This window comes from Chiloscyllium punctatum, chromosome 12, assembly GCF_047496795.1.
Source record: "Chiloscyllium punctatum isolate Juve2018m chromosome 12, sChiPun1.3, whole genome shotgun sequence".
NCBI lineage: Eukaryota > Metazoa > Chordata > Chondrichthyes > Orectolobiformes > Hemiscylliidae > Chiloscyllium > Chiloscyllium punctatum.
Window position 1 is genome coordinate 1752972 of NC_092750.1, and position 27214 is coordinate 1780185.

The window sequence follows — 27214 nt, forward strand, 5'->3', positions numbered from 1 at the left end:
TTCACACTGAGTGAAGTGAATTGGATCAAGGGAGGAGACTTAGATGGATCATCCACTTGGCACTTCTGACTGAAAATTGCTGTGAACACTTCAGCCTTATCTTTTGCACTGATGTTCTGGGCTCCTCCATTGTACAGGATGGGGATATTTGTGGAACTCCCTCTTCCAGTGAGTTGTTTAATTATTCACCACCATTCACAACTGGATGTGGCAGGACTGCGGAGCTTCGATCTGATCTGTTGGTTGTGGGATCACTTAGCTCTGTCTGTCACTTGCTGCTGACATTGTTTGGCATGTGGCTTGCCCAGGTTGACACCTCATTTTTTCAGGCCCACCCACTGTTGCTCCTGGCATGGGTCTGGGGCATAACCAGGGCTCACCCCTGGACGGACAGTAATAGTAGAGGCACCGAGTGTCGTGGTAACATTATTAGTTGCTCACCGTGACATTCAAATTCCCTAAAATGGTGATGGTTGCAAAAAAACCAACGAGTTCATAATGTCATTCAGGGAAGGAAACTTTACGTCCTTATTCAGCTTGGTCTGTACATGAACTAAACGGGTTTGACAATAACTGAAAGGATTTCCTGGTTACCATGTGACCACCTTTCTAATTGCTGGTTTAAACAATGAATTGATGAATTAATTACTCTTGTTGTTTAAAGTAAGGAACGCAGCTGGATGAAAGAGAGGAGCTGTCCTGGAGATTAAAAGCCAAATATCAGAGAGGATTTTTTTCAGTGCCCTGGATCTGTATGAACTAACTACCTCACTGAAATGGAAGCTCAATCTGAACTCGGTATTGTGTGAACAAACCCAATTTGCTGTTATTCATCTCTGTAATCCCAATCTGGGAGCTCTCTACTTTCAAATCTTTATGCTTTTGTAACACAATTCAATACAATTAGTTCAAGAATGTTAACATATTGCCCCTTTGCCAGTGTTATTCTATTCATGTCTGAACTCTCCGACCGGTTCACGAGTTACAGACACAAATAAAATGGCAGAAATGTAGAACAGACATTTTGTAGACAGTACCTTAAAACCCTCGGCCATTTCCATCTAGAATTTGTGATTAGACATCGATAATTCATAAGAACATTAACTGCAAGGAGGTAAAACTATCGAAACAACAGAACTGGATTTCCTGTTATCAAGAAATGTATTCAGTATTTGAACTGCTGTATCTGAATTAGAGACTGCAATTTTATATCTAGAAGGACAAGGGCAGCAGATGCATGGGAGCACCATCCTCTGCAAGTTCCCCTCCCAAGTTACTCACCATCCTGACTTGGAAATATATCGCTGTTCCTTCACTGTCACTGGGTCAAAATCCTGGAATTCTCTCCCTTACACATTTGTAGAGTGTAATCAACTATTAAAATGATGACCTCCCCTGACTGTCACTATTTTATTAAAGTCCTTAACGATGGGGAAGTTCCACACATCAGGGCAACAGATAAGGCTGAAGCTTTCACAGCAATTTTCATCCAGACATCCATCTCAGCCTCCTCCACTGGTCCCCAGCATCACAGGGACCAGTCTTCAGTCAATTGGCTGGAGACACAGGATACTGTAAAGGCTATGGGCCCTGATATCATTCCGGCAATAGTACTGAAGACTTGTGCTCCAGAACTTGCTGTTCCCCTAGCCAAGCTGTTCCAGTGCAGTTACAACACTGGCATCTACCCGACAATATGGAAATTTGTCCTGCACGAACAGATTTTGCCAGACCTGCTGAGTTTATCCAGCAGTTTTTGTTTCTGGTTGCCTGCATCCACATTTCTTCCCTAACTGGTTTGTTGCTGCATTCACTCAGACACACACCAGATGGTCTTTCTCTTTTATTTGAATGTTCTCACATCTGACATTGACACTAGACTGATCGCTTCCAGTCTCCTCAATATAGACTCCGTTCAACGTTTCAACCATCACCTTTCAAAGGCACCCAAGGCCAGGTAATAAATGCTGACCCAGGTCAGGGATACAAACGCCCCATGAATGGATAAAAGAAGTCAAGACTTCAATGTAGCAGATACAAAGAAATTCTTAAGAACAGCTGAACATCAGGAGAAATGGAAGACAGGAACCTCAAACAATCACCAGGAAAGGATAGTCAAATCAGATATTGCTGGAAAAGCTCAGCAGGTCTGGCAGCATCAGTGGAGAGAGAAACAGAGTTAACAAATCGAATCTGATCTGACTCTTGTTTGGACTCCAGCAGCTGTATTTCTTTAATAGCAGCAAATACAGACTGGGACAAGAGGACCAACAAAGATCTGACAATTCTTCAGCTCCTGATGGACTTCACTTCAGGGTCGTAAAAGATGGAGTGACTGAGATAGTGGATGCATTGGTTTCCCAGAAAACGGGAACTGAATGGAATGAAAAATAGTAAATGTGACACTTCTCTTCAAGAATGGAGGTTGGAGGAGGGGGAGGGGAAACAGAGAGCAAGAAACCACAGGCTCAAGAGTCAAACATTTGTCATCGGGAAAAAGGTTAGAACCAACGATGAAGGAGGTACTGCACAGCATTGAGAAAGTCACGACTCAGTGAGGCAGAGCCATTGTCGTTTAGGAAAAGGAAATTTATTTTTGATAAATTTATGCACACTTTTTGAGAAGTAACAAGCAGGGTGGATAAAGGTGACTCAGTTGATGATCTGTTTGTAGATTTCCAATTGCCATTTTGGAAAAAGGTGTCACATGAAAAGTTATTGCATCAGATAAAAGGTCCTGGTGTAGGGGGTGCCACGTTAGCACAGGTAGAGGATTGGTTAACTTAACAAGTAAGAGTCATTTTCAGATCAGCAGGGTGTAACAAGTGGACTCCAAGAGGAAGTTGAGCTGGGACTTCAACTATTTACAATCCCTGTCAATGATTGAGGAAGGGTTCCAATGTATGGTCACTATATTCACCAACGATACAGGGGGGAAGAGCAAATTGGAATGGGAATGGGTCAAGGTAAGTTAGTGGGAAAAGGTCTGACAAATGATGTATAATGTGAACTAGTCCACCTTGGCAGGTATGCCAGTGAGGGTACAGTCCCACACACACTGACTCTCACTGGGGTACAGTCCCACACACACTGACTCTCACTGGGGTACAGTCCCACACACACTGACTCTCACTGGGGTACAGTCCCACACACACACTGACTCTCACTGGGGGACAGTCCCACACACACACACTGACTCACTGGGGTACAGTCCCACACACACACTGACTCTCACTGGGGTACAGTCCCACACACACACACTGACCCTCACTGGGGTACAGTCCCACACACACACACTGACCCTCACTGGGGTACAGTCCCACACACACTGACCCTCACTGGGGTACAGTCCCACACACACACACTGACTCTCACTGGGGTACAGTCCCACACACACACTGACTCTCACTGGGGTACAGTCCCACACACACACTGACCCTCACTGGGGTACAGTCCCACACACACACTGACTCTCACTGGGGTACAGTCCCACACACACTGACCCTCACTAGGGTACAGTCCCACCCACACTGACTCTCACTGGGGTACAGTCCCACCCACACTGACTCTCACTGGGATACAGTCACACACTAACTGACTTTCACTGGGGTACAGTCCCACAAACACACTGACCCTCACTGGGGTACAGTCCCACACACACTGACTCTCACCGGGGTACAGTCCCACACACACACTGACCCTCACTAGGGTACAGTCCCACACACACACTGACTCTCAATGGGGGACAGTCCCACACACACACTGACTCTCACTGGGGTACAGTCCCACACACACACTGACTCTCACTGGGGTACAGTCCCACACACACACACACGGACTCTCACTGGGGGACAGTCCCGCACACACACACACACTGACTCTCACTGGGGTACAGTCCCGCACACACACTGACTCTCACTGGGGTACAGTCCCGCACACACACACTGCCTCTGACCAGGGTATATCCCATTGTGACAGAGTGAGTCCTGGATGGAGGCTGGAATATAGAAGCTGTGTGGCCTTGTGTTTTGCAGTTGGTGGGAGTGGACTCACGCTGGAGACAGACAGGATCGTCAGTACCTTATGGTCACCTTCTGTTAACATTCTGGACATCTTAAACTCTGTTCCTATGGTAACCATTTTTCCAGTCTGAACACCAGTTACAGCATCTGTATCTAGGCACCTAGTCCCAAAGATAGTGCTGAGAGATGCCATTAAAAACTCTTCCCTGCACTCATTTGAGCATACGTGACAATAAAGGTATTCTATTCTCTTTCTTTAACAAAGTGACGTGGACCAATATTTTCAGAGGTTCCAAAAGCAGAACAAAACCAGTTGATGGGCCTGCCTTTCTCAGTCAGTGTATCGATGATGAGAGCAGGGTGGGGATGTTGGGGCTGTACAGGACTCTGGTCGGGCCACAACTGGAGTACTTGTACAGTTCTGCTCTCTGCACTATAGGAAAGATGGGATTGCTCTAGAGGGGAACAGAAGAGATTCCCCAGGATGTTACCCGGGATAGATCACCATGGAGAGAGACTGGATAAGCTAGGATTGTTTACTCTGGAGCGGTGAAGGCTGATGGGGGGAACTGATAGAGGGGTTTACACACATGAGGGGCATGGACAGGGCGGGGGTGGATAGGAAGTAGCTATTCTCCGAAGGTGAAGGGTCAATAATAAGGGGGGCATCATTTTAATGTGAAGGCCAGGAAGTTTGGAAGGGATTTGAGGGAAACAATTTTGACCCAAAGGCCTCAGAGGTGGTGGGGTAGGGGGTGTCTGGAATGCGCTGCCTGGGAGAGGAGCTGAAGGGTAAACCTAGGGGGAACCGTCAGAACTGGTAAAAAGTCCTTGGATGAGCAGCGGAAGTGTGATAATCATTGAGGCAGGAGGCTGAGTGAGGAGGGGGATGGCCAGGTGAATTGGGGCAGGACGGGCAATCTCCTTACCTTCCCTGTAGATTTCACACCTTTCCAAATACAGAAGTAGACAATAATCCACGTGGTGAGGACACACAGGAGCATCTGCCAGTTGATCGTTCCGAGGTGATCAATCCCGACGGAGATTCGCAGCACCTTCCTCCTGAAAGGGTGAAGGAAACGTACCATCAGCAGCTGGACAGTGGGATCAGACAGGATCAGACAGGAATAGTCCGGATCTAACCCCGTGCTGTCCCTCTCGGAGGGTTTTTTTGTTATTCATAAATGTAATTTAGGTGCTCAATACAGTCCACCACCCCCCCCATCAAACACTCCCCAGGACAGGGTCAGGGACAGGGACAGCACGGGGTTAGATACAGAGTAAAGCTCCTCTACACTGTCCCCCATCAAACACTCCCAGGACAGGGACAGCATGGGGTTAGATACAGAGTAAAGCTCCCTCTACACTGTCCCCCATCAAACACTCCCAGGACAGGGTCAGGGACAGGGACAGCACGGGGTTAGATACAGAGTAAAGCTCCCTCTACACTGTCCCCCCCATCAAACACTCCCAGGACAGGGACAGGGACAGGGACAGCACGGGGTTAGATACAGAGTAAAGCTCCCTCTACACTGTCCCCCCATCAAACACTCCCAGGACAGGGACAGCACGGGGTTAGATACAGAGTAAAGCTCCCTCTACACTGTCCCCCATCAAACACTCCCCAGTACCAGGAGAGCACAGGGTTAGATACAGAGTAAAGCTCCCTCTACACTGTCCCCCATCAAACACTCCCCAGGACAGGGACAGCATGGGGTTAGATACAGAGTAAAGCTCCCTCTACACTGTCCCCCATCAAACACTCCCAGGACAGGGTCAGCATGGGGTTAGATACAGAGTAAAGCTCCCTCTACACTGTCCCCCATCAAACACTCCCAGGACAGGGTCAGCATGGGGTTAGATACAGAGTAAAGCTCCCTCTACACTGTCCCCCATCAAACACTCCCAGGACAGGGACAGCACGGGGTTAGATACAGAGTAAAGCTCCCTCTACACTGTCCCCCATCAAACACTCCCAGGACAGGGTCAGCATGGGGTTAGATACAGAGTAAAGCTCCCTCTACACTGTCCCCCATCAAACACTCCCAGGACAGGGTCAGCATGGGGTTAGATACAGAGTAACGCTCCCTCTACACTGTCCCCCATCAAACACTCCCAGGACAGGGTCAGCATGGGGTTAGATACAGAGTAAAGCTCCCTCTACACTGTCCCCCATCAAACACTCCCAGGACAGGGTCAGCATGGGGTTAGATACAGAGTAAAGCTCCCTCTACACTGCCCCCCATCAAACACTCCCAGGACAGGGTCAGCATGGGGTTAGATACAGAGTAAAGCTCCCTCTACACTGTCCCCCATCAAACACTCCCAGGACAAAGATAGGTGGAGTTGTGGACAGTGAGGAGGGCTGTTGTCGGCTGCAGAGGGACTTAGATATGATGCAGAGCTGGGCTGAGGAGTGGCAGATGGAGTTCAACCCTGCCAAGTGTGAAGTTGTCCATTTTGGAAGAACAAATAAGAATGCGGAATACAGGGTTAATGGTAGGGTTCTTGGTCAGGTGGAGGAACAGAGGGATCTTGGGGTCTATGTACACAGATCTTTGAAGGTTGCCACTCAGGTGGATAGAGTTTGTAAGAAGGCCTATGGAGTATTATCGTTCATTAGCAGAGGGATTGAATTCAAGAGTCGTGAGGTGATGTTGCAGCTGTACAGGACTTTGGTAGGCAAAGTAATGGAAAGGGTACTGAGGGATAGGATTTACGAGTATCTGGAACGGCACTGCTTGATTAGGGACAGCCAGCACGGATTTGTGAAGGGTAGGTCTTGCCTTACAAGTCTTATTGAATTCTTCGAGGAGGTGACCAAGCATGTGGATGAGGGTAGAGCAGTGGATGTAGTGTACATGGATTTTAGTAAGGCATTTGATAAGGTTCCCCATGGTAGGCTTATGCGGAAAGTCAGGAGGCATGGGATAGAGGGAAATTTGGCCAATTGGATAGAAAACTGGCTAACCGGTCGAAGTCAGAGAGTGGTGGTAGATGGTAAATATTCAGCATGGAGTCCAGTTACAAGTGGAGTTCCGCAGGGATCAGTTCTGGGCCCTCTGCTGTTTGTAATTTTTATTAATGACTTAGATGAGGGAGTCGAAGGGTGGGTCAGTAAATTTGCAGATGATACAAAGATAGGTGGAGTTGTGGACAGTGAGGAGGGCTGTTGTCGGCTGCAGAGGGACTTAGATATGATGCAGAGCTGGGCTGAGGAGTGGCAGATGGAGTTCAACCCTGCCAAGTGTGAGGTTGTCCATTTTGGAAGAACAAATAAGAATGCGGAATACAGGGTTAATGGTAGGGTTCTTGGTCAGGTGGAGGAACAGAGGGATCTTGGGGTCTATGTACACAGATCTTTGAAGGTTGCCACTCAGGTGGATAGAGTTTGTAAGAAGGCCTATGGAGTATTATCGTTCATTAGCAGAGGGATTGAATTCAAGAGTCGTGAGGTGATGTTGCAGCTGTACAGGACTTTGGTTAGGCCACATTTGGAGTACTGTGTGCAGTTCTGGTCGCCTCACTTTAGGAAAGATGTGGAAGCTTTGGAGAGGGTGCAGAGAAGATTTACCAGGATGTTGCCTGGAATGGAGAGTAGGTCATACGAGGATAGGTTGAGAGTTCTCGGCCTTTTCTCGTTGGAACGGCGAAGGATGAGGGGTGACTTGATCGAGGTTTATAAGATGATCAGAGGAATAGATAGAGTAGACAGTCAGAAACTTTTTCCACGGGTACAACAGAGTGTTACAAGGGGACATAAATTTAAGGTGAAGGGTGGAAGGTATAGGGGAGATGTCAGGGGTGGGTTCTTCACCCAGAGAGTGGTGGGGGCATGGAATGCGCTGCCCGTGGGAGTGGTAGAGTCAGATTCATTGGCGACCTTTAAGCGGCATTTGGATAGGTACATGGATGGGTGCTTAATCTAGGATAGAAGTTCGGCACAACATCGTGGGCCGAAGGGCCTGTTCTGTGCTGTATTGTTCTATGTTCTATGTTCTATGACAGGGTCAGCATGGGGTTAGATACAGAGTAAAGCTCCCTCTACACTGTCCCCATCAAACACTCCCAGGACAGGGACAACACAGGGTTAGATACAGAGTAAAGCTCCCTCTACACTGTCCCCATCAAACACTCCCAGGACAGGGTCAGCACGGTGTTAGATACAGAGTAAAGCTCCCTCTACACTGTCCCCCATCAAACACTCCCAGGACAGGGACAGCACGGGGTTAGATACAGAGTAAAGCTCCCTCTACACTGTCCCCATCAAACACTCCCAGGACAGGGTCAGCACGGTGTTAGATACAGAGTAAAGCTCCCTCTACACTGTCCCCCATCAAACACTCCCAGGACAGGGACAGCACGGGGTTAGATACAGAGTAACGCTCCCTCTACACTGTCCCCCATGAAACACTCCCCAGTACAGGGTCAGCATGGGGTTAGATACAGAGTAAAGCTCCCTCTACACTGTCCCCATCAAACACTCCCAGGACAGGGTCAGCACGGTGTTAGATACAGAGTAAAGTTCCCTCTACACTGTCCCCCATCAAACACTCCCAGGACAGGGACAGCACGGGGTTAGATACAGAGTAAAGCTCCCTCTACACTGTCCCCATCAAACACTCCCCAGTACAGGGTCAGCACAGGGTTAGATACAGAGTAAAGCTCCCTCTACACTGTCCCCATCAAACACTCCCCAGGACAGGGACAGCACGGGGTTAGATACAGAGTAAAGCTCCCTCTACACTGTCCCCATCAAACACTCCCAGTACAGGGTCAGCACGGGGTGAGATACAAAGTAAAGCTCCCTCTACACTGTCCCCCATCAAACACTCCCAGTACAGGGTCAGCAAGGGGTTAGATACAGAGTAAAGCTCCCTCTACACTGTCCCCCCATCAAACACTCCCCAGGACAGGGACAGCACGGGGTTAGATACAGAGTAAAGCTCCCTCTACTCTGTCCCCCCATCAAACACTCCCCAGGACGAGGAGAGCGCAGGGTTAGATACAGAGTAAAGCTCCCTCTACACTGTCCCCCATCAAACACTCCCCAGGACAGGGACAGCACGGGGTTAGATACAGAGTAAAGCTCCCTCTACATTGTCCCCCATCAAACACTCCCCAGGACAGGGACAGCACGGGGTTAGATACAGAGTAAAGCTCCCTCTACACTGTCCCCCATCAAACACTCCCCAGGACAGGGACAGCACGGGGTTAGATACAGAGTAAAGCTCTCTCTACACTGTCCCCCATCAAACACTCCCAGGACAGGGACAGCACGGGGTTAGATACAGAGTAAAGCTCCCTCTACACTGTCCCCCATCAAACACTCCCACGACAGGGACAGCACGGGGTTAGATACAGAGTAAAGCTCCCTCTACACTGTCCCCCATCAAACACTCCCACGACAGGGACAGCACGGGGTTAGATACAGAGTAAAGCTCCCTCTACACTGTCCCCCATCAAACACTCCCAGGACAGGGACAGCACGGGGTTAGATACAGAGTAAAGTTCCCTCTACACTGTCCCCCATCAAACACTCCCAGGACAGGGACAGCACGGGGTTAGATACAGAGTAAAGCTCCCTCTACACTGTCCCCCATCAAACACTCCCAGGACAGGGACAGCACAGGGTTAGATACAGAGTAAAGCTCCCTCTACACTGTCCCCCATCAAACACTCCCAGGACAGGGACAGCACAGGGTTAGATACAGAGTAAAGCTCCATCTACACTGTCCCCCATCAAACACTCCCAGGACCAGGAGAGCACGGGGTTAGATACAGAGTAAAGCTCCCTCTACACTGTCCCCCATCAAACACTCCCAGGACCAGGAGAGGGACAGCACGGGGTTAGATACAGAGTAAAGCTCCCTCTACACTGTCCCCATCAAACACTCCCAGGACCAGGAGAGGGACAGCACGGGGTTAGATACAGAGTAAAGCTCCCTCTACACTGTCCCCCATCAAACACTCCCAGGACAGGCACAGCACAGGGTTAGATACAGAGTAAAGCTCCCTCTACACTGTCCCCCCATCAAACACTCCCAGGACAGGCACAGCACAGGGTTAGATACAGAGTAAAGCTCCCTCTACACTGTCCCCCATCAAACACTCCCAGGACCAGGAGAGCGCAGGGTTAGATACAGAGTAAAGCTCCCTCTACACTGTCCCCCATCAAACACTCCCAGGACCAGGAGAGCGCAGGGTTAGATACAGAGTAAAGCTCCCTCTACACTGTCCCCCATCAAACACTCCCAGGACCAGGAGAGCACGGGGTTAGATACAGAGTAAAGCTCCCTCTACACTGTCCCCCATCAAACACTCCCAGGACCAGGAGAGCACGGGGTTAGATACAGAGTAAAGCTCCCTCTACACTGTCCCCCATCAAACACTCCCAGGGACAGGGACAGCACGGGGTTAGATACAGAGTAAAGCTCCCTCTACACTGTCCCCCATCAAACACTCCCAGGGACAGGGACAGGGACAGCACGGGGTTAGATACAGAGTAAAGCTCCCTCTACACTGTCCCCCATCAAACACTCCCAGGACAGGGACAGCACGGGGTTAGATACAGAGTAAAGCTCCCTCTACACTGTCCCCATCAAACACTCCCAGGACAGGGACAGGGACAGCACGGGGTTAGATACAGAGTAAAGCTCCCTCTACACTGTCCCCCATCAAACACTCCCAGGACAGGGACAGCACGGGGTTAGATACAGAGTAACGCTCCCTCTACACTGTCCCCCATCAAACACTCCCAGGACAGGGACAGCACGGGGTTAGATACAGAGTAACGCTCCCTCTACACTGTCCCCCATCAAACACTCCCACGACAGGGACAGCACGGGGTTAGATACAGAGTAAAGCTCCCTCTACACTGTCCCCCATCAAACACTCCCAGGACAGGGACAGCACGGGGTTAGATACAGAGTAAAGCTCACTCTACACTTACCCCCATCAAACACTGCCAGGACAGGGACAGCACGGGGTTAGATACAGAGTAACGCTCCCTCTACACTGTCCCCCATCAAACACTCCCACGACAGGGACAGCACGGGGTTAGATACAGAGTAAAGCTCCCTCTACACTGTCCCCCATCAAACACTCCCAGGACAGGGACAGCACGGGGTTAGATACAGAGTAAAGCTCACTCTACACTTACCCCCATCAAACACTCCCAGGACAGGGACAGCACGGGGTTAGATACAGAGTAAAGCTTCCTCTACACTGTCCCCCATCAAACACTCCCAGGACAGGGACAGCACAGGGTTAGATACAGAGTAAAGCTTCCTCTACACTGTCCCCCAACAAACACTCCCAGGACAGGGACAGCACAGGGTTAGATACAGAGTAAAGCTCCCTCTACACTGTCCCCCCATCAAACACTCCCAGGACAGTCACAGCACAGGGTTAGATACAGAGTAAAGCTCCCTCTACACTGTCCCCATCAAACACTCCCAGGACAGGGACAGCACAGGGTTAGATACAGAGTAAAGCTGCCTCTACACTGTCCCCCATCAAACACTCCCAGGACCAGGAGAGCACGGGGTTAGATACAGAGTAAAGCTCCCTCTACACTGTCCCCCATCAAACACTCCCAGGACCAGGAGAGCGCAGGGTTAGATACAGAGTAAAGCTCCCTCTACACTGTCCCCCATCAAACACTCCCAGGACCAGGAGAGCACGGGGTTAGATACAGAGTAAAGCTCCCTCTACACTGTCCCCCATCAAACACTCCCAGGGACAGGGACAGCACGGGGTTAGATACAGAGTAAAGCTCCCTCTACACTGTCCCCCATCAAACACTCCCAGGGACAGGGACAGGGACAGCACGGGGTTAGATACAGAGTAAAGCTCCCTCTACACTGTCCCCCATCAAACACTCCCAGGACAGGGACAGCACGGGGTTAGATACAGAGTAACGCTCCCTCTACACTGTCCCCCATCAAACACTCCCAGGACAGGGACAGCACGGGGTTAGATACAGAGTAACGCTCCCTCTACACTGTCCCCCATCAAACACTCCCAGGACAGGGACAGGGACAGCACGGGGTTAGATACAGAGTAAAGCTCCCTCTACACTGTCCCCCATCAAACACTCCCAGGACAGGGTCAGCACGGGGTTAGATACAGAGTAAAGCTCCCTCTACACTGTCCCCCCATCAAACACTCCCCAGGACAGGGACAGCACGGGGTTAGATACAGAGTAAAGCTCCCTCTACACTGTCCCCCATCAAACACTCCCAGTACAGGGTCAGCATGGGGTTAGATACAGAGTAAAGCTTCCTCTACACTGTCCCCCATCAAACACTCCCAGGACAGGGTCAGCACGGGGTTAGATACAGAGTAAAGCTCCCTCTACACTGTCCCCCATCAAACACTCCCCAGGACAGGGACAGCACGGGGTTAGATACAGAGTAAAGCTCCCTCTACATTGTCCCCCATCAAACACTCCCCAGGACAGGGACAGCACGGGGTTAGATACAGAGTAAAGCTCCCTCTACACTGTCCCCCATCAAACACTCCCAGTACAGGGTCAGCACGGGGTTAGATACAGAGTAAAGCTCCCTCTACACTGTCCCCCATCAAACACTCCCAGTACAGGGTCAGCACGGGGTTAGATACAGAGTAAAGCTCCCTCTACTCTGTCCCCCCATCAAACACTCCCCAGGACCAGGAGAGCGCAGGGTTAGATACAGAGTAAAGCTCCCTCTACACTGTCCCCCATCAAACACTCCCCAGGACAGGGACAGCACGGGGTTAGATACAGAGTAAAGCTCCCTCTACACTGTCCCCCATCAAACACTCCCCAGGACAGGGACAGCACGGGGTTAGATACAGAGTAAAGCTCTCTCTACACTGTCCCCCATCAAACACTCCCAGGACAGGGACAGCACTGGGTCAGATAGAGAGTAAAGCTCCCTCTACACTGTCCCCATCAAATACTCCCAGTACAGGGATAGCACGGGGTTAGATACAGAGTAAAGCTCCCTCTACACTGTCCCCATCAAACACTCCCCAGTACAGGGTCAGCACAGGGTTAGATACAGAGTAAAGCTCCCACTACCATGTCCCCATCAAACACTCCCCAGTACAGGGACAGGGACAGCACGGGGTTAGATACAGAGTAAAGCTTCCTCTACACTGTCCCCCATCAAACACTCCCAGGACAAGGACAGCACGGGGTTAGATACAGAGTAAAGCTCCCTCTACACTGTCCCCATCAAACACTCCCCAGTACAGGGTCAGCACAGGGTTAGATACAGAGTAAAGCTCCCTCTACACTGTCCCCATCAAACACTCCCCAGTACAGGGACAGGGACAGCACGGGGTTAGATACAGAGTAAAGCTTCCTCTACACTGTCCCCCATCAAACACTCCCCAGGACAAGGTCAGCACGGGGTTAGATACAGAGTAAAGCTCCCTCTACACTGTCCCCCATCAAACACTCCCCAGTACAGGGTCAGCACGGGGTTAGATACAGAGTAAAGCTCCCTCTACACTGTCCCCCATCAAACACTCCCAGGACAGGGACAGCACGGGGTTAGATACAGAGTAAAGCTCCCTCAACACTGTCCCCCATCAAACACTCCCCAGTACAGGGTCAGCACGGGGTTAGATACAGAGTAAAGCTCCCTCTACACTGTCCCCCATCAAACACTCCCAGGACAGGGTCAGCACGGGGTTAGATACAGAGTAAAGCTCCCTCTACACTGTCCCCCATCAAACCCTCCCCAGTACAGGGTCAGCACGGGGTTAGATACAGAGTAAAGCTCCCTCTACACTGTCCCCCATCAAACACTCCCCGGACAGGGTCAGCACGGGGTTAGATACAGAGTAACGCTCCCTCTACACTGTCCCCCATCAAACACTCCCAGGACCAGGAGAGCGCAGGGTTAGATACAGAGTAAAGCTCCCTCTACACTGTCCCCCATCAAACACTCCCAGGACCAGGAGAGCGCAGGGTTAGATACAGAGTAAAGCTCCCTCTACACTGTCCCCCATCAAACACTCCCAGGACCAGGAGAGCGCAGGGTTAGATACAGAGTAACGCTCCCTCTACACTGTCCCCCCATCAAACACTCCCAGGACAGGGACAGCACAGGGTTAGATACAGAGTAAAGCTCCCTCTACACTGTCCCCCCATCAAACACTCCCAGGACAGGGACAGCACAGGGTTAGATACAGAGTAAAGCTCCCTCTACACTGTCCCCATCAAACACTCCCAGGACAGGGACAACACAGGGTTAGATAGAGTAAAGCTCCCTCTACACTGTCCCCATCAAACATTCCCAGGACAGGGACAGCACGGGGTTAGATACAGAGTAAAGCTCCCTCTACACTGTCCCCCCATCAAACACTCCCCAGTACAGGGTCAGCACAGGGTTAGATACAGAGTAAAGCTCCCTCTACACTGTCCCCCCATCAAACACTCCCCAGTACAGGGTCAGCACAGGGTTAGATACAGAGTAAAGCTCCCTCTACACTGTCCCCCCATCAAACACTCCCCAGTACAGGGTCAGGGACAGCACGGGGTTAGATACAGAGTAAAGCTCCCTCTACACTGTCCCCCATCAAACACTCCCAGGACCAGGAGAGCGCAGGGTTAGATACAGAGTAAAGCTCCCTCTACACTGTCCCCCATCAAACACTCCCACGACAGGGACAGCACGGGGTTAGATACAGAGTAAAGCTCCCTCTACACTGTCCCCCATCAAACACTCCCAGGACAGGGTCAGCACGGGGTCAGATACAGAGTAACGCTCCCTCTACACTGTCCCCATCAAACACTCCCCAGTACAGGGTCAGGGACAGCACGGGGTTAGATACAGAGTAAAACTCCCTCTACACTGTCCCCATCAAACACTCCCAGGACAGGGACAGCACGGGGTTAGATACAGAGTAAAACTTCCTCTACACTGTCCCCCATCAAACACTCCCAGGACCAGGAGAGCACAGGGTTAGATACAGAGTAAAGCTCCCTCTACACTGTCCCCCCATCAAACACTCCCCAGTACAGCGTCAGGGACAGCACGGGGTTAGATACAGAGTAAAGCTCCCTCTACACTGTCCCCCATCAAACACTCCCAGGACCAGGAGAGCGCAGGGTTAGATACAGAGTAAAGCTTCCTCTACACTGTCCCCCATCAAACACTCCCAGGACAGGGTCAGCACGGGGTTAGATACAGAGTAAAGCTCCCTCTACACTGTCCCCCATCAAACACTCCCAGGGACAGGGACAGCACAGGGTTAGATACAGAGTAAAGCTCCCTCTACACTGTTCCCCATCAAACACTCCCAGGACCAGGAGAGCACAGGGTTAGATACAGAGTAAAGCTCCCTCTACACTGTCCCCCCATCAAACACTCCCCAGTACAGGGTCAGGGACAGCACGGGGTTAGATACAGAGTAAAGCTCCCTCTACACTGTCCCCCCATCAAACACTCCCCAGTACAGGGTCAGGGACAGCACGGGGTTAGATACAGAGTAAAGCTCCCTCTACACTGTCCCCCATCAAACACTCCCAGGACAGGGTCAGCACGGGGTTAGATACAGAGTAAAGCTCCCTCTACACTGTCCCCATCAAACACTCCCCAGTACAGGGTCAGCACGGGGTTAGATACAGAGTAAAGCTCCCTCTACACTGTCCCCCATCAAACACTCCCCAGTACAGGGTCAGCACGGGGTTAGATACAGAGTAAAGCTCACTCTACACTGTCCCCCATCAAACACTCCCAGGGACAGGGACAGCACGGGGTTAGATACAGAGTAAAGCTCCCTCTACACTGTCCCCCATCAAACACTCACAGGACAGGGACAGCACAGGGTTAGATACAGAGTAAAGCTCCCTCTACACTGTCCCCCATCAAACACTCCCAGGCACAGGGACAGCACGGGGTTAGATACAGAGTAAAGCTCCCTCTACACTGTCCCCCATCAAACACTCCCAGGGACAGGGACAGCACGGGTTTAGATACAGAGTAAAGCTCCCTCTACACTGTCCCCATCAAACACTCCCAGGACCAGGACAGGGACAGCACGGGGTTAGATACAGAGTAAAGCTCCCCCTACACTGTCCCCCATCAAACACTCCCAGGACAGGGACAGCACGGGGTTAGATACAGAGTAAAGCTCCCTCTACACTGTCCCCCATCAAACACTCCCAGGACAGGGACAGCACGGGGTTAGATACAGAGTAAAGCTCCCTCTACACTGTCCCCCATCAAACATTCCCAGGACAGGGACAGCACGGGGTTAGATACAGAGTAACGCTCCCTCTACACTGTCCCCCATCAAACACTCCCACGACAGGGACAGCACGGGGTTAGATACAGAGTAAAGCTCCCTCTACACTGTCCCCCATCAAACACTCCCAGGACAGGGTCAGCACGGGGTTAGATACAGAGTAACGCTCCCTCTACACTGTCCCCCATCAAACACTCCCCAGTACAGGGTCAGCATGGGGTTAGATACAGAGTAAAACTTCCTCTACACTGTCCCCCATCAAACACTCCCAGGACCAGGAGAGCACAGGGTTAGATACAGAGTAAAGCTCCCTCTACACTGTCCCCATCAAACACTCCCCAGTACAGGGACAGCACGGGGTTAGATTCAGAGTAAAGCTCCCTCTACACTGTCCCCATCAAACACTCCCAGGACAGGGTCAGCACGGGGTTAGATACAGAGTAAGGCTCCCTCTACACTGTCCCCATCAAACACTCCCAGGACAGGGACAGGGACAGCACGGGGTTAGATACAGAGTAAAGCTCTCTCTACACTGTCCCCCATCAAACACTCCCAGGACAGGGACAGCACTGGGTCAGATAGAGAGTAAAGCTCCCTCTACACTGTCCCCATCAAATACTCCCAGTACAGGGACAGCACTGGGTCAGATACAGAGTAAAGCTCCCTCTACACTGTCCCCCATCAAACACTCCCCAGTACAGGGTCAGCACGGGGTTAGATACAGAGTAAAGCTCCCTCTACACTGTCCCCCATCAAACACTCCCAGGACAGGGACAGCACGGGGTTAGATACAGAGTAAAGCTCCCTCAACACTGTCCCCCATCAAACACTCCCCAGTACAGGGTCAGCACGGGGTTAGATACAGAGTAAAGCTCCCTCTACACTGTCCCCCATCAAACACTCCCCAGTACAGGGTCAGCACGGGGTTAGATACAGAGTAAAGCTCCCTCTACACTGTCCCCCATCAAACCCTCCCCAGTACAGGGTCAGCACGGGGTTAGATACAGAGTAAAGCTCCCTCTACACTGTCCCCCATCAAACACTCCCAGGACCAGGAGAGCGCAGGGTTAGATACAGAGTAAAGCTCCCTCTACACTGTCCCCCATCAAACACTCCCAGGACCAGGAGAGCGCAGGGTTAGATACAGAGTAAAGCTCCCTCTACACTGTCCCCCATCAAACACTCCCAGGACCAGGAGAGCGCAGGGTTAGATACAGAGTAACGCTCCCTCTACACTGTCCCCCATCAAACACTCCCAGGACAGGGACAGCACAGGGTTAGATACAGAGTAAAGCTCCCTCTACACTGTCCCCATCAAACACTCCCAGGACAGGGACAACACAGGGTTAGATACAGAGTAAAGCTCCCTCTACACTGTCCCCATCAAACATTCCCAGGACAGGGACAGCACGGGGTTAGATACAGAGTAAAGCTCCCTCTACACTGTCCCCCCATCAAACACTCCCCAGTACAGGGTCAGCACAGGGTTAGATACAGAGTAAAGCTCCCTCTACACTGTCCCCCCATCAAACACTCCCCAGTACAGGGTCAGCACAGGGTTAGATACAGAGTAAAGCTCCCTCTACACTGTCCCCCCATCAAACACTCCCCAGTACAGGGTCAGGGACAGCACGGGGTTAGATACAGAGTAAAGCTCCCTCTACACTGTCCCCCATCAAACACTCCCAGGACCAGGAGAGCGCAGGGTTAGATACAGAGTAAAGCTCCCTCTACACTGTCCCCCATCAAACACTCCCACGACAGGGACAGCACGGGGTTAGATACAGAGTAAAGCTCCCTCTACACTGTCCCCCATCAAACACTCCCAGGACAGGGTCAGCACGGGGTCAGATACAGAGTAACGCTCCCTCTACACTGTCCCCATCAAACACTCCCACGACAGGGACAGCACGGGGTCAGATACAGAGTAAAGCTCCCTCTACACTGTCCCCCATCAAACACTCCCAGTACAGGGACAGCACGGGGTTAGATTCAGAGTAAAACTCCCTCTACACTGTCCCCCATCAAACACTCCCAGGACAGGGTCAGCACGGGGTCAGATACAGAGTAACGCTCCCTCTACACTGTCCCCCATCAAACACTCCCAGTACAGGGACAGCACGGGGTTAGATTCAGAGTAAAACTCCCTCTACACTGTCCCCATCAAACACTCCCAGTACAGGGTCAGCACGGGGTTAGATACAGAGTAACGCTCCCTCTACACTGTCCCCCCCATCAACCACTCCCAGGACAGGGACAGCACGGGGTTAGATACAGAGTAAAACTTCCTCTACACTGTCCCCCATCAAACACTCCCAGGACCAGGAGAGCACAGGGTTAGATACAGAGTAAAGCTCCCTCTACACTGTCCCCCCATCAAACACTCCCCAGTACAGGGTCAGGGACAGCACGGGGTTAGATACAGAGTAAAGCTTCCTCTACACTGTCCCCCATCAAACACTCCCAGGACAGGGTCAGCACGGGGTTAGATACAGAGTAAAGCTCCCTCTACACTGTCCCCCATCAAACACTCCCAGGGACAGGGACAGCACAGGGTTAGATACAGAGTAAAGCTCCCTCTACACTGTCCCCCATCAAACACTCCCAGGACCAGGAGAGCACAGGGTTAGATACAGAGTAAAGCTCCCTCTACACTGTCCCCCCATCAAACACTCCCCAGTACAGGGTCAGGGACAGCACGGGGTTAGATACAGAGTAAAGCTCCCTCTACACTGTCCCCCATCAAACACTCCCAGGACCAGGAGAGCGCAGGGTTAGATACAGAGTAAAGCTTCCTCTACACTGTCCCCCATCAAACACTCCCAGGACAGGGTCAGCACGGGGTTAGATACAGAGTAAAGCTCCCTCTACACTGTCCCCCATCAAACACTCCCAGGGACAGGGACAGCACAGGGTTAGATACAGAGTAAAGCTCCCTCTACACTGTCCCCCATCAAACACTCCCAGGACCAGGAGAGCACAGGGTTAGATACAGAGTAAAGCTCCCTCTACACTGTCCCCCCATCAAACACTCCCCAGTACAGGGTCAGGGACAGCACGGGGTTAGATACAGAGTAAAGCTCCCTCTACACTGTCCCCCATCAAACACTCCCAGGCACAGGGACAGCACGGGGTTAGATACAGAGTAAAGCTCCCCCTACACTGTCCTCCATCAAACACTCCCAGGACAGGGACAGCACGGGGTTAGATACAGAGTAAAGCTCCCTCTACACTGTCCCCCATCAAACACTCCCAGGACAGGGACAGCACGGGGTTAGATACAGAGTAAAGCTCCCTCTACACTGTCCCCCATCAAACATTCCCAGGACAGGGACAGCACGGGGTTAGATACAGAGTAACGCTCCCTCTACACTGTCCCCCATCAAACACTCCCACGACAGGGACAGCACGGGGTTAGATACAGAGTAAAGCTCCCTCTACACTGTCCCCCATCAAACACTCCCAGGACAGGGTCAGCACGGGGTTAGATACAGAGTAACGCTCCCTCTACACTGTCCCCATCAAACACTCCCAGGACCAGGAGAGCACAGGGTTAGATACAGAGTAAAGCTCCCTCTACACTGTCCCCATCAAACACTCCCCAGTACAGGGACAGCACGGGGTTAGATTCAGAGTAAAGCTCCCTCTACACTGTCCCCATCAAACACTCCCAGGACAGGGTCAGCACGGGGTTAGATACAGAGTAAGGCTCCCTCTACACTGTCCCCATCAAACACTCCCAGGACAGGGACAGCACGGGGTTAGATACAGAGGAAAACTTTCTCTACACTGTCCCCCATCAAACACTCCCAGGACAGGGACAGCACGGGGTTAGATACAGAGTAAAGCTCCCTCTACACTGTCCCCATCAAACACTCCCCAGTACAGGGTCAGCACGGGGTTAGATACAGAGTAAAGCTCCCTCTACACTGTCCCCCATCAAACACTCCCCAGTACAGGGACAGCACGGGGTTAGATACAGAGTAACGCTCCCTCTACACTGTCCCCCCATCAAACACTCCCAGGACAGGGACAGCACGGGGTTAGATACAGAGTAAAGCTCCCTCTACACTGTCCCCATCAAACACTCCCCAGTACAGGGTCAGCACGGGGTTAGATACAGAGTAAAGCTCCCTCTACACTGTCCCCCATCAAACACTCCCCAGTACAGGGTCAGCACGGGGTTAGATACAGAGTAAAGCTCACTCTACACTGTCCCCCATCAAACACTCCCAGGACAGGGACAGCACGGGGTTAGATACAGAGTAAAGCTCCCTCTACACTGTCCCCCATCAAACACTCCCAGGACAGGGACAGCACGGGGTTAGATACAGAGTAAAGCTCCCTCTACACTGTCCCCCATCAAACACTCCCAGGACAGGGACAGCACGGGGTTAGATACAGAGTAAAGCTCCCTCTACACTGTCCCCCATCAAACACTCCCAGGACAGGGACAGCACGGGGTTAGATACAGAGTAAAGCTCCCTCTACACTGTCCCCCATCAAACATTCCCAGGACAGGGACAGCACGGGGTTAGATACAGAGTAAAGCTCCCTCTACACTGTCCCCCATCAAACACTCCCCAGTACAGGGACAGCACGGGGTTAGGTACAGAGTAAAGCTCACTCTACACTTACCCCCATCAAACACTGCCAGGACAGGGACAGCACGGGGTTAGATACAGAGTAAAGCTTCCTCTACACTGTCCCCCATCAAACACTCCCAGGACAGGGACAGCACAGGGTTAGATACAGAGTAAAGCTCCCTCTACACTGTCCCCCATCAAACACTCCCAGGACAGGGACAGCACAGGGTTAGATACAGAGTAAAGCTCCCTCTACACTGTCCCCCATCAAACACTCCCAGGACCAGGAGAGGGACAGCACGGGGTTAGATACAGAGTAAAGCTCCCTCTACACTGTCCCCCATCAAACACTCACAGGACCAGGAGAGCGCAGGGTTAGATACAGAGTAAAGCTCCCTCTACACTGTCCCCCATCAAACACTCCCAGGACCAGGAGAGCGCAGGGTTAGATACAGAGTAAAGCTCCCTCTACACTGTCCCCCATCAAACACTCCCAGGACAGGGACAGCACAGGGTTAGATACAGAGTAAAGCTCCCTCTACACTGTCCCCCATCAAACACTCCCAGGACCAGGAGAGCACGGGGTTAGATACAGAGTAAAGCTCCCTCTACACTGTCCCCCATCAAACACTCCCAGGACCAGGAGAGCACGGGGTTAGATACAGAGTAAAGCTCCCTCTACACTGTCCCCCATCAAACACTCCCAGGACCAGGAGAGCACGGGGTTAGATACAGAGTAAAGCTCCCTCTACACTGTCCCCCATCAAACACTCCCAGGGACAGGGACAGGGACAGCACGGGGTTAGATACAGAGTAAAGCTCCCTCTACACTGTCCCCCATCAAACACTCCCAGGACCAGGAGAGCACAGGGTTAGATACAGAGTAAAGCTCCCTCTACACTGTCCCCCCATCAAACACTCCCCAGTACAGGGTCAGGGACAGCACGGGGTTAGATACAGAGTAAAGCTCCCTCTACACTGTCCCCCATCAAACACTCCCAGGGACAGGGACAGCACAGGGTTAGATACAGAGTAAAGCTCCCTCTACACTGTCCCCCATCAAACACTCCCAGGACCAGGAGAGCACAGGGTTAGATACAGAGTAAAGCTCCCTCTACACTGTCCCCCCATCAAACACTCCCCAGTACAGGGTCAGGGACAGCACGGGGTTAGATACAGAGTAAAGCTCCCTCTACACTGTCCCCCATCAAACACTCCCAGGACCAGGAGAGCGCAGGGTTAGATACAGAGTAAAGCTTCCTCTACACTGTCCCCCATCAAACACTCCCAGGACAGGGTCAGCACGGGGTTAGATACAGAGTAAAGCTCCCTCTACACTGTCCCCCATCAAACACTCCCAGGGACAGGGACAGCACAGGGTTAGATACAGAGTAAAGCTCCCTCTACACTGTCCCCCATCAAACACTCCCAGGACCAGGAGAGCACAGGGTTAGATACAGAGTAAAGCTCCCTCTACACTGTCCCCCCATCAAACACTCCCCAGTACAGGGTCAGGGACAGCACGGGGTTAGATACAGAGTAAAGCTCCCTCTACACTGTCCCCCATCAAACACTCCCAGGCACAGGGACAGCACGGGGTTAGATACAGAGTAAAGCTCCCCCTACACTGTCCTCCATCAAACACTCCCAGGACAGGGACAGCACGGGGTTAGATACAGAGTAAAGCTCCCTCTACACTGTCCCCCATCAAACACTCCCAGGACAGGGACAGCACGGGGTTAGATACAGAGTAAAGCTCCCTCTACACTGTCCCCCATCAAACATTCCCAGGACAGGGACAGCACGGGGTTAGATACAGAGTAACGCTCCCTCTACACTGTCCCCCATCAAACACTCCCACGACAGGGACAGCACGGGGTTAGATACAGAGTAAAGCTCCCTCTACACTGTCCCCCATCAAACACTCCCAGGACAGGGTCAGCACGGGGTTAGATACAGAGTAACGCTCCCTCTACACTGTCCCCATCAAACACTCCCAGGACCAGGAGAGCACAGGGTTAGATACAGAGTAAAGCTCCCTCTACACTGTCCCCATCAAACACTCCCCAGTACAGGGACAGCACGGGGTTAGATTCAGAGTAAAGCTCCCTCTACACTGTCCCCATCAAACACTCCCAGGACAGGGTCAGCACGGGGTTAGATACAGAGTAAGGCTCCCTCTACACTGTCCCCATCAAACACTCCCAGGACAGGGACAGCACGGGGTTAGATACAGAGGAAAACTTTCTCTACACTGTCCCCCCATCAAACACTCCCAGGACAGGGACAGCACGGGGTTAGATACAGAGTAAAGCTCCCTCTACACTGTCCCCATCAAACACTCCCCAGTACAGGGTCAGCACGGGGTTAGATACAGAGTAAAGCTCCCTCTACACTGTCCCCCATCAAACACTCCCCAGTACAGGGTCAGCACGGGGTTAGATACAGAGTAAAGCTCACTCTACACTGTCCCCCATCAAACACTCCCAGGACAGGGACAGCACGGGGTTAGATACAGAGTAAAGCTCCCTCTACACTGTCCCCCATCAAACACTCCCAGGACAGGGACAGCACGGGGTTAGATACAGAGTAAAGCTCCCTCTACACTGTCCCCCATCAAACACTCCCAGGACAGGGACAGCACGGGGTTAGATACAGAGTAAAGCTCCCTCTACACTGTCCCCCATCAAACACTCCCAGGACAGGGACAGCACGGGGTTAGATACAGAGTAAAGCTCCCTCTACACTGTCCCCCATCAAACATTCCCAGGACAGGGACAGCACGGGGTTAGATACAGAGTAAAGCTCCCTCTACACTGTCCCCCATCAAACACTCCCCAGTACAGGGACAGCACGGGGTTAGGTACAGAGTAAAGCTCACTCTACACTTACCCCCATCAAACACTGCCAGGACAGGGACAGCACGGGGTTAGATACAGAGTAAAGCTTCCTCTACACTGTCCCCCATCAAACACTCCCAGGACAGGGACAGCACAGGGTTAGATACAGAGTAAAGCTCCCTCTACACTGTCCCCCATCAAACACTCCCAGGACAGGGACAGCACAGGGTTAGATACAGAGTAAAGCTCCCTCTACACTGTCCCCCATCAAACACTCCCAGGACCAGGAGAGGGACAGCACGGGGTTAGATACAGAGTAAAGCTCCCTCTACACTGTCCCCCATCAAACACTCACAGGACCAGGAGAGCGCAGGGTTAGATACAGAGTAAAGCTCCCTCTACACTGTCCCCCATCAAACACTCCCAGGACCAGGAGAGCGCAGGGTTAGATACAGAGTAAAGCTCCCTCTACACTGTCCCCCATCAAACACTCCCAGGACAGGGACAGCACAGGGTTAGATACAGAGTAAAGCTCCCTCTACACTGTCCCCCATCAAACACTCCCAGGACCAGGAGAGCACGGGGTTAGATACAGAGTAAAGCTCCCTCTACACTGTCCCCCATCAAACACTCCCAGGACCAGGAGAGCACGGGGTTAGATACAGAGTAAAGCTCCCTCTACACTGTCCCCCATCAAACACTCCCAGGGACAGGGACAGGGACAGCACGGGGTTAGATGCAGAGTAAAGCTCCCTCTACACTGTCCCCCATCAAACACTCCCAGGGACAGGGACAGGGACAGGGACAGCACGGGGTTAGATACAGAGTAAAGCTCCCTCTACACTGTCCCCCATCAAACACTCCCAGGACAGGGACAGCACGGGGTTAGATACAGAGTAAAGCTCCCTCTACACTGTCCCCATCAAACACTCCCAGGACAGGGACAGGGACAGCACGGGGTTAGATACAGAGTAAAGCTCCCTCTACACTGTCCCCCATCAAACACTCCCAGGACAGGGACAGCACGGGGTTAGATACAGAGTAACGCTCCCTCTACACTGTCCCCCATCAAACACTCCCAGGACAGGGACAGCACGGGGTTAGATACAGAGTAAAGCTCCCTCTACACTGTCCCCCATCAAACACTCCCAGGACAGGGACAGCATGGGGTTAGATACAGAGTAAAGCTCCCTCTACACTGTCCCCCATCAAACACTCCCCAGGACAGGGACAGCACGGGGTTAGATACAGAGTAAAGCTCCCTCTACACTGTCCCCATCAAACACTCCCAGTACAGGGTCAGCACGGGGTTAGATACAGAGTAAAGCTCCCTCTACACTGTCCCCCATCAAACACTCCCAGTACAGGGTCAGCACGGGGTTAGATACAGAGTAAAGCTCCCTCTACACTGTCCCCCCATCAAACACTCCCCAGGACAGGGACAGCACGGGGTTAGATACAGAGTAAAGCTCCCTCTACTCTGTCCCCCCATCAAACACTCCCCAGGACCAGGAGAGCGCAGGGTTAGATACAGAGTAAAGCTCCCTCTACACTGTCCCCCATCAAACACTCCCCAGGACAGGGACAGCACGGGGTTAGATACAGAGTAAAGCTCCCTCTACACTGTCCCCCATCAAACACTCCCCAGGACAGGGTCAGCACGGGGTTAGATACAGAGTAAAGCTCCCTCTACACTGTCCCCCATCAAACACTCCCAGTACAGGGTCAGCACGGGGTTAGATACAGAGTAAAGCTCCCTCTACACTGTCCCCCCATCAAACACTCCCCAGGACAGGGACAGCACGGGGTTAGATACAGAGTAAAGCTCCCTCTACTCTGTCCCCCCATCAAACACTCCCCAGGACCAGGAGAGCGCAGGGTTAGATACAGAGTAAAGCTCCCTCTACATTGTCCCCCATCAAACACTCCCCAGGACAGGGACAGCACGGGGTTAGATACAGAGTAAAGCTGCCTCTACACTGTCCCCCATCAAACACTCCCCAGGACAGGGACAGCACGGGGTTAGATACAGAGTAAAGCTCCCTCTACACTGTCCCCCATCAAACACTCCCAGGACAGGGACAGCACTGGGTCAGATAGAGAGTAAAGCTGCCTCTACACTGTCCCCATCAAATACTCCCAGTACAGGGATAGCACAGGGTTAGATACAGAGTAAAGCTCCCTCTACACTGTCCCCCATCAAACACTCCCAGGACAGGGTCAGCATGGGGTTAGATACAGAGTAAAGCTCCCTCTACACTGTCCCCCATCAAACACTCCCCAGGACAGGGACAGCACGGGGTTAGATACAGAGTAAAGCTCCCTCTACACTGTCCCCATCAAACACTCCCCAGTACAGGGTCAGCACAGGGTTAGATACAGAGTAAAGCTCCCTCTACACTGTCCCCATCAAACACTCCCCAGTACAGGGACAGGGACAGCACGGGGTTAGATACAGAGTAAAGCTCCCTCTACACTGTCCCCCATCAAACACTCCCAGGACAGGGACAGCACGGGGTTAGATACAGAGTAAAGCTCCCTCTACACTGTCCCCCATCAAACACTCCCAGGACAGGGTCAGCACGGGGTTAGATACAGAGTAAAGCTCCCTCTACACTGTCCCCCATCAAACACTCGCCAGTACAGGGTCAGCACGGGGTTAGATACAGAGTAAAGCTCCCTCTACACTGTCCCCCATCAAACACTCCCCAGTACAGGGTCAGCACGGGGTTAGATACAGAGTAAAGCTCCCTCTACACTGTCCCCCATCAAACACTCCCAGGACAGGGTCAGCACGGGGTTAGATACAGAGTAAAGCTCCCTCTACACTGTCCCCCATCAAACACTCCCAGGACAGGGTCAGCACGGGGTTAGATACAGAGTAAAGCTCCCTCTACACTGTCCCCCATCAAACACTCCCACGACAGGGACAGCACGGGGTTAGATACAGAGTAAAGCTCCCTCTACACTGTCCCCCATCAACCACTCCCAGGACAGGGTCAGCACGGGGTTAGATACAGAGTAACGCTCCCTCTACACTGTCCCCATCAAACACTCCCCAGTACAGGGACAGCACGGGGTTAGATTCAGAGTAAAGCTCCCTCTACACTGTCCCCATCAAACACTCCCCAGTACAGGGTCAGCACGGGGTTAGATACAGAGTAACGCTCCCTCTACACTGTCCCCCATCAAACACTCCCAGGACAGGGACAGGGACAGCACGGGGTTAGATACAGAGTAAAACTTCCTCTACACTGTCCCCCATCAAACACTCCCAGGACCAGGAGAGCACAGGGTTAGATACAGAGTAAAGCTCCCTCTACACTGTCCCCCCATCAAACACTCCCCAGTACAGGGTCAGGGACAGCACGGGGTTAGATACAGAGTAAAGCTCCCTCTACACTGTCCCCCATCAAACACTCCCAGGACAGGGTCAGCACGGGGTTAGATACAGAGTAAAGCTCCCTCTACACTGTCCCCATCAAACACTCCCCAGTACAGGGTCAGCACGGGGTTAGAT

General features: G+C 52.1%; 1 protein-coding gene across 1 annotated transcript in view; it reads right to left on the reverse strand.

The window, feature by feature from the left end:
* LOC140483545 (sodium- and chloride-dependent creatine transporter 1-like) overlaps positions 1-27214 on the reverse strand; it is a 172658-nt gene that overhangs the window by 57308 nt on the left and 88136 nt on the right. The window contains exon 5 of the mRNA XM_072581735.1: positions 4952-5084. Within this exon, the coding sequence (XP_072437836.1) occupies positions 4952-5084 (133 nt within the window). The remainder of the gene's footprint in view (positions 1-4951; positions 5085-27214) is intronic.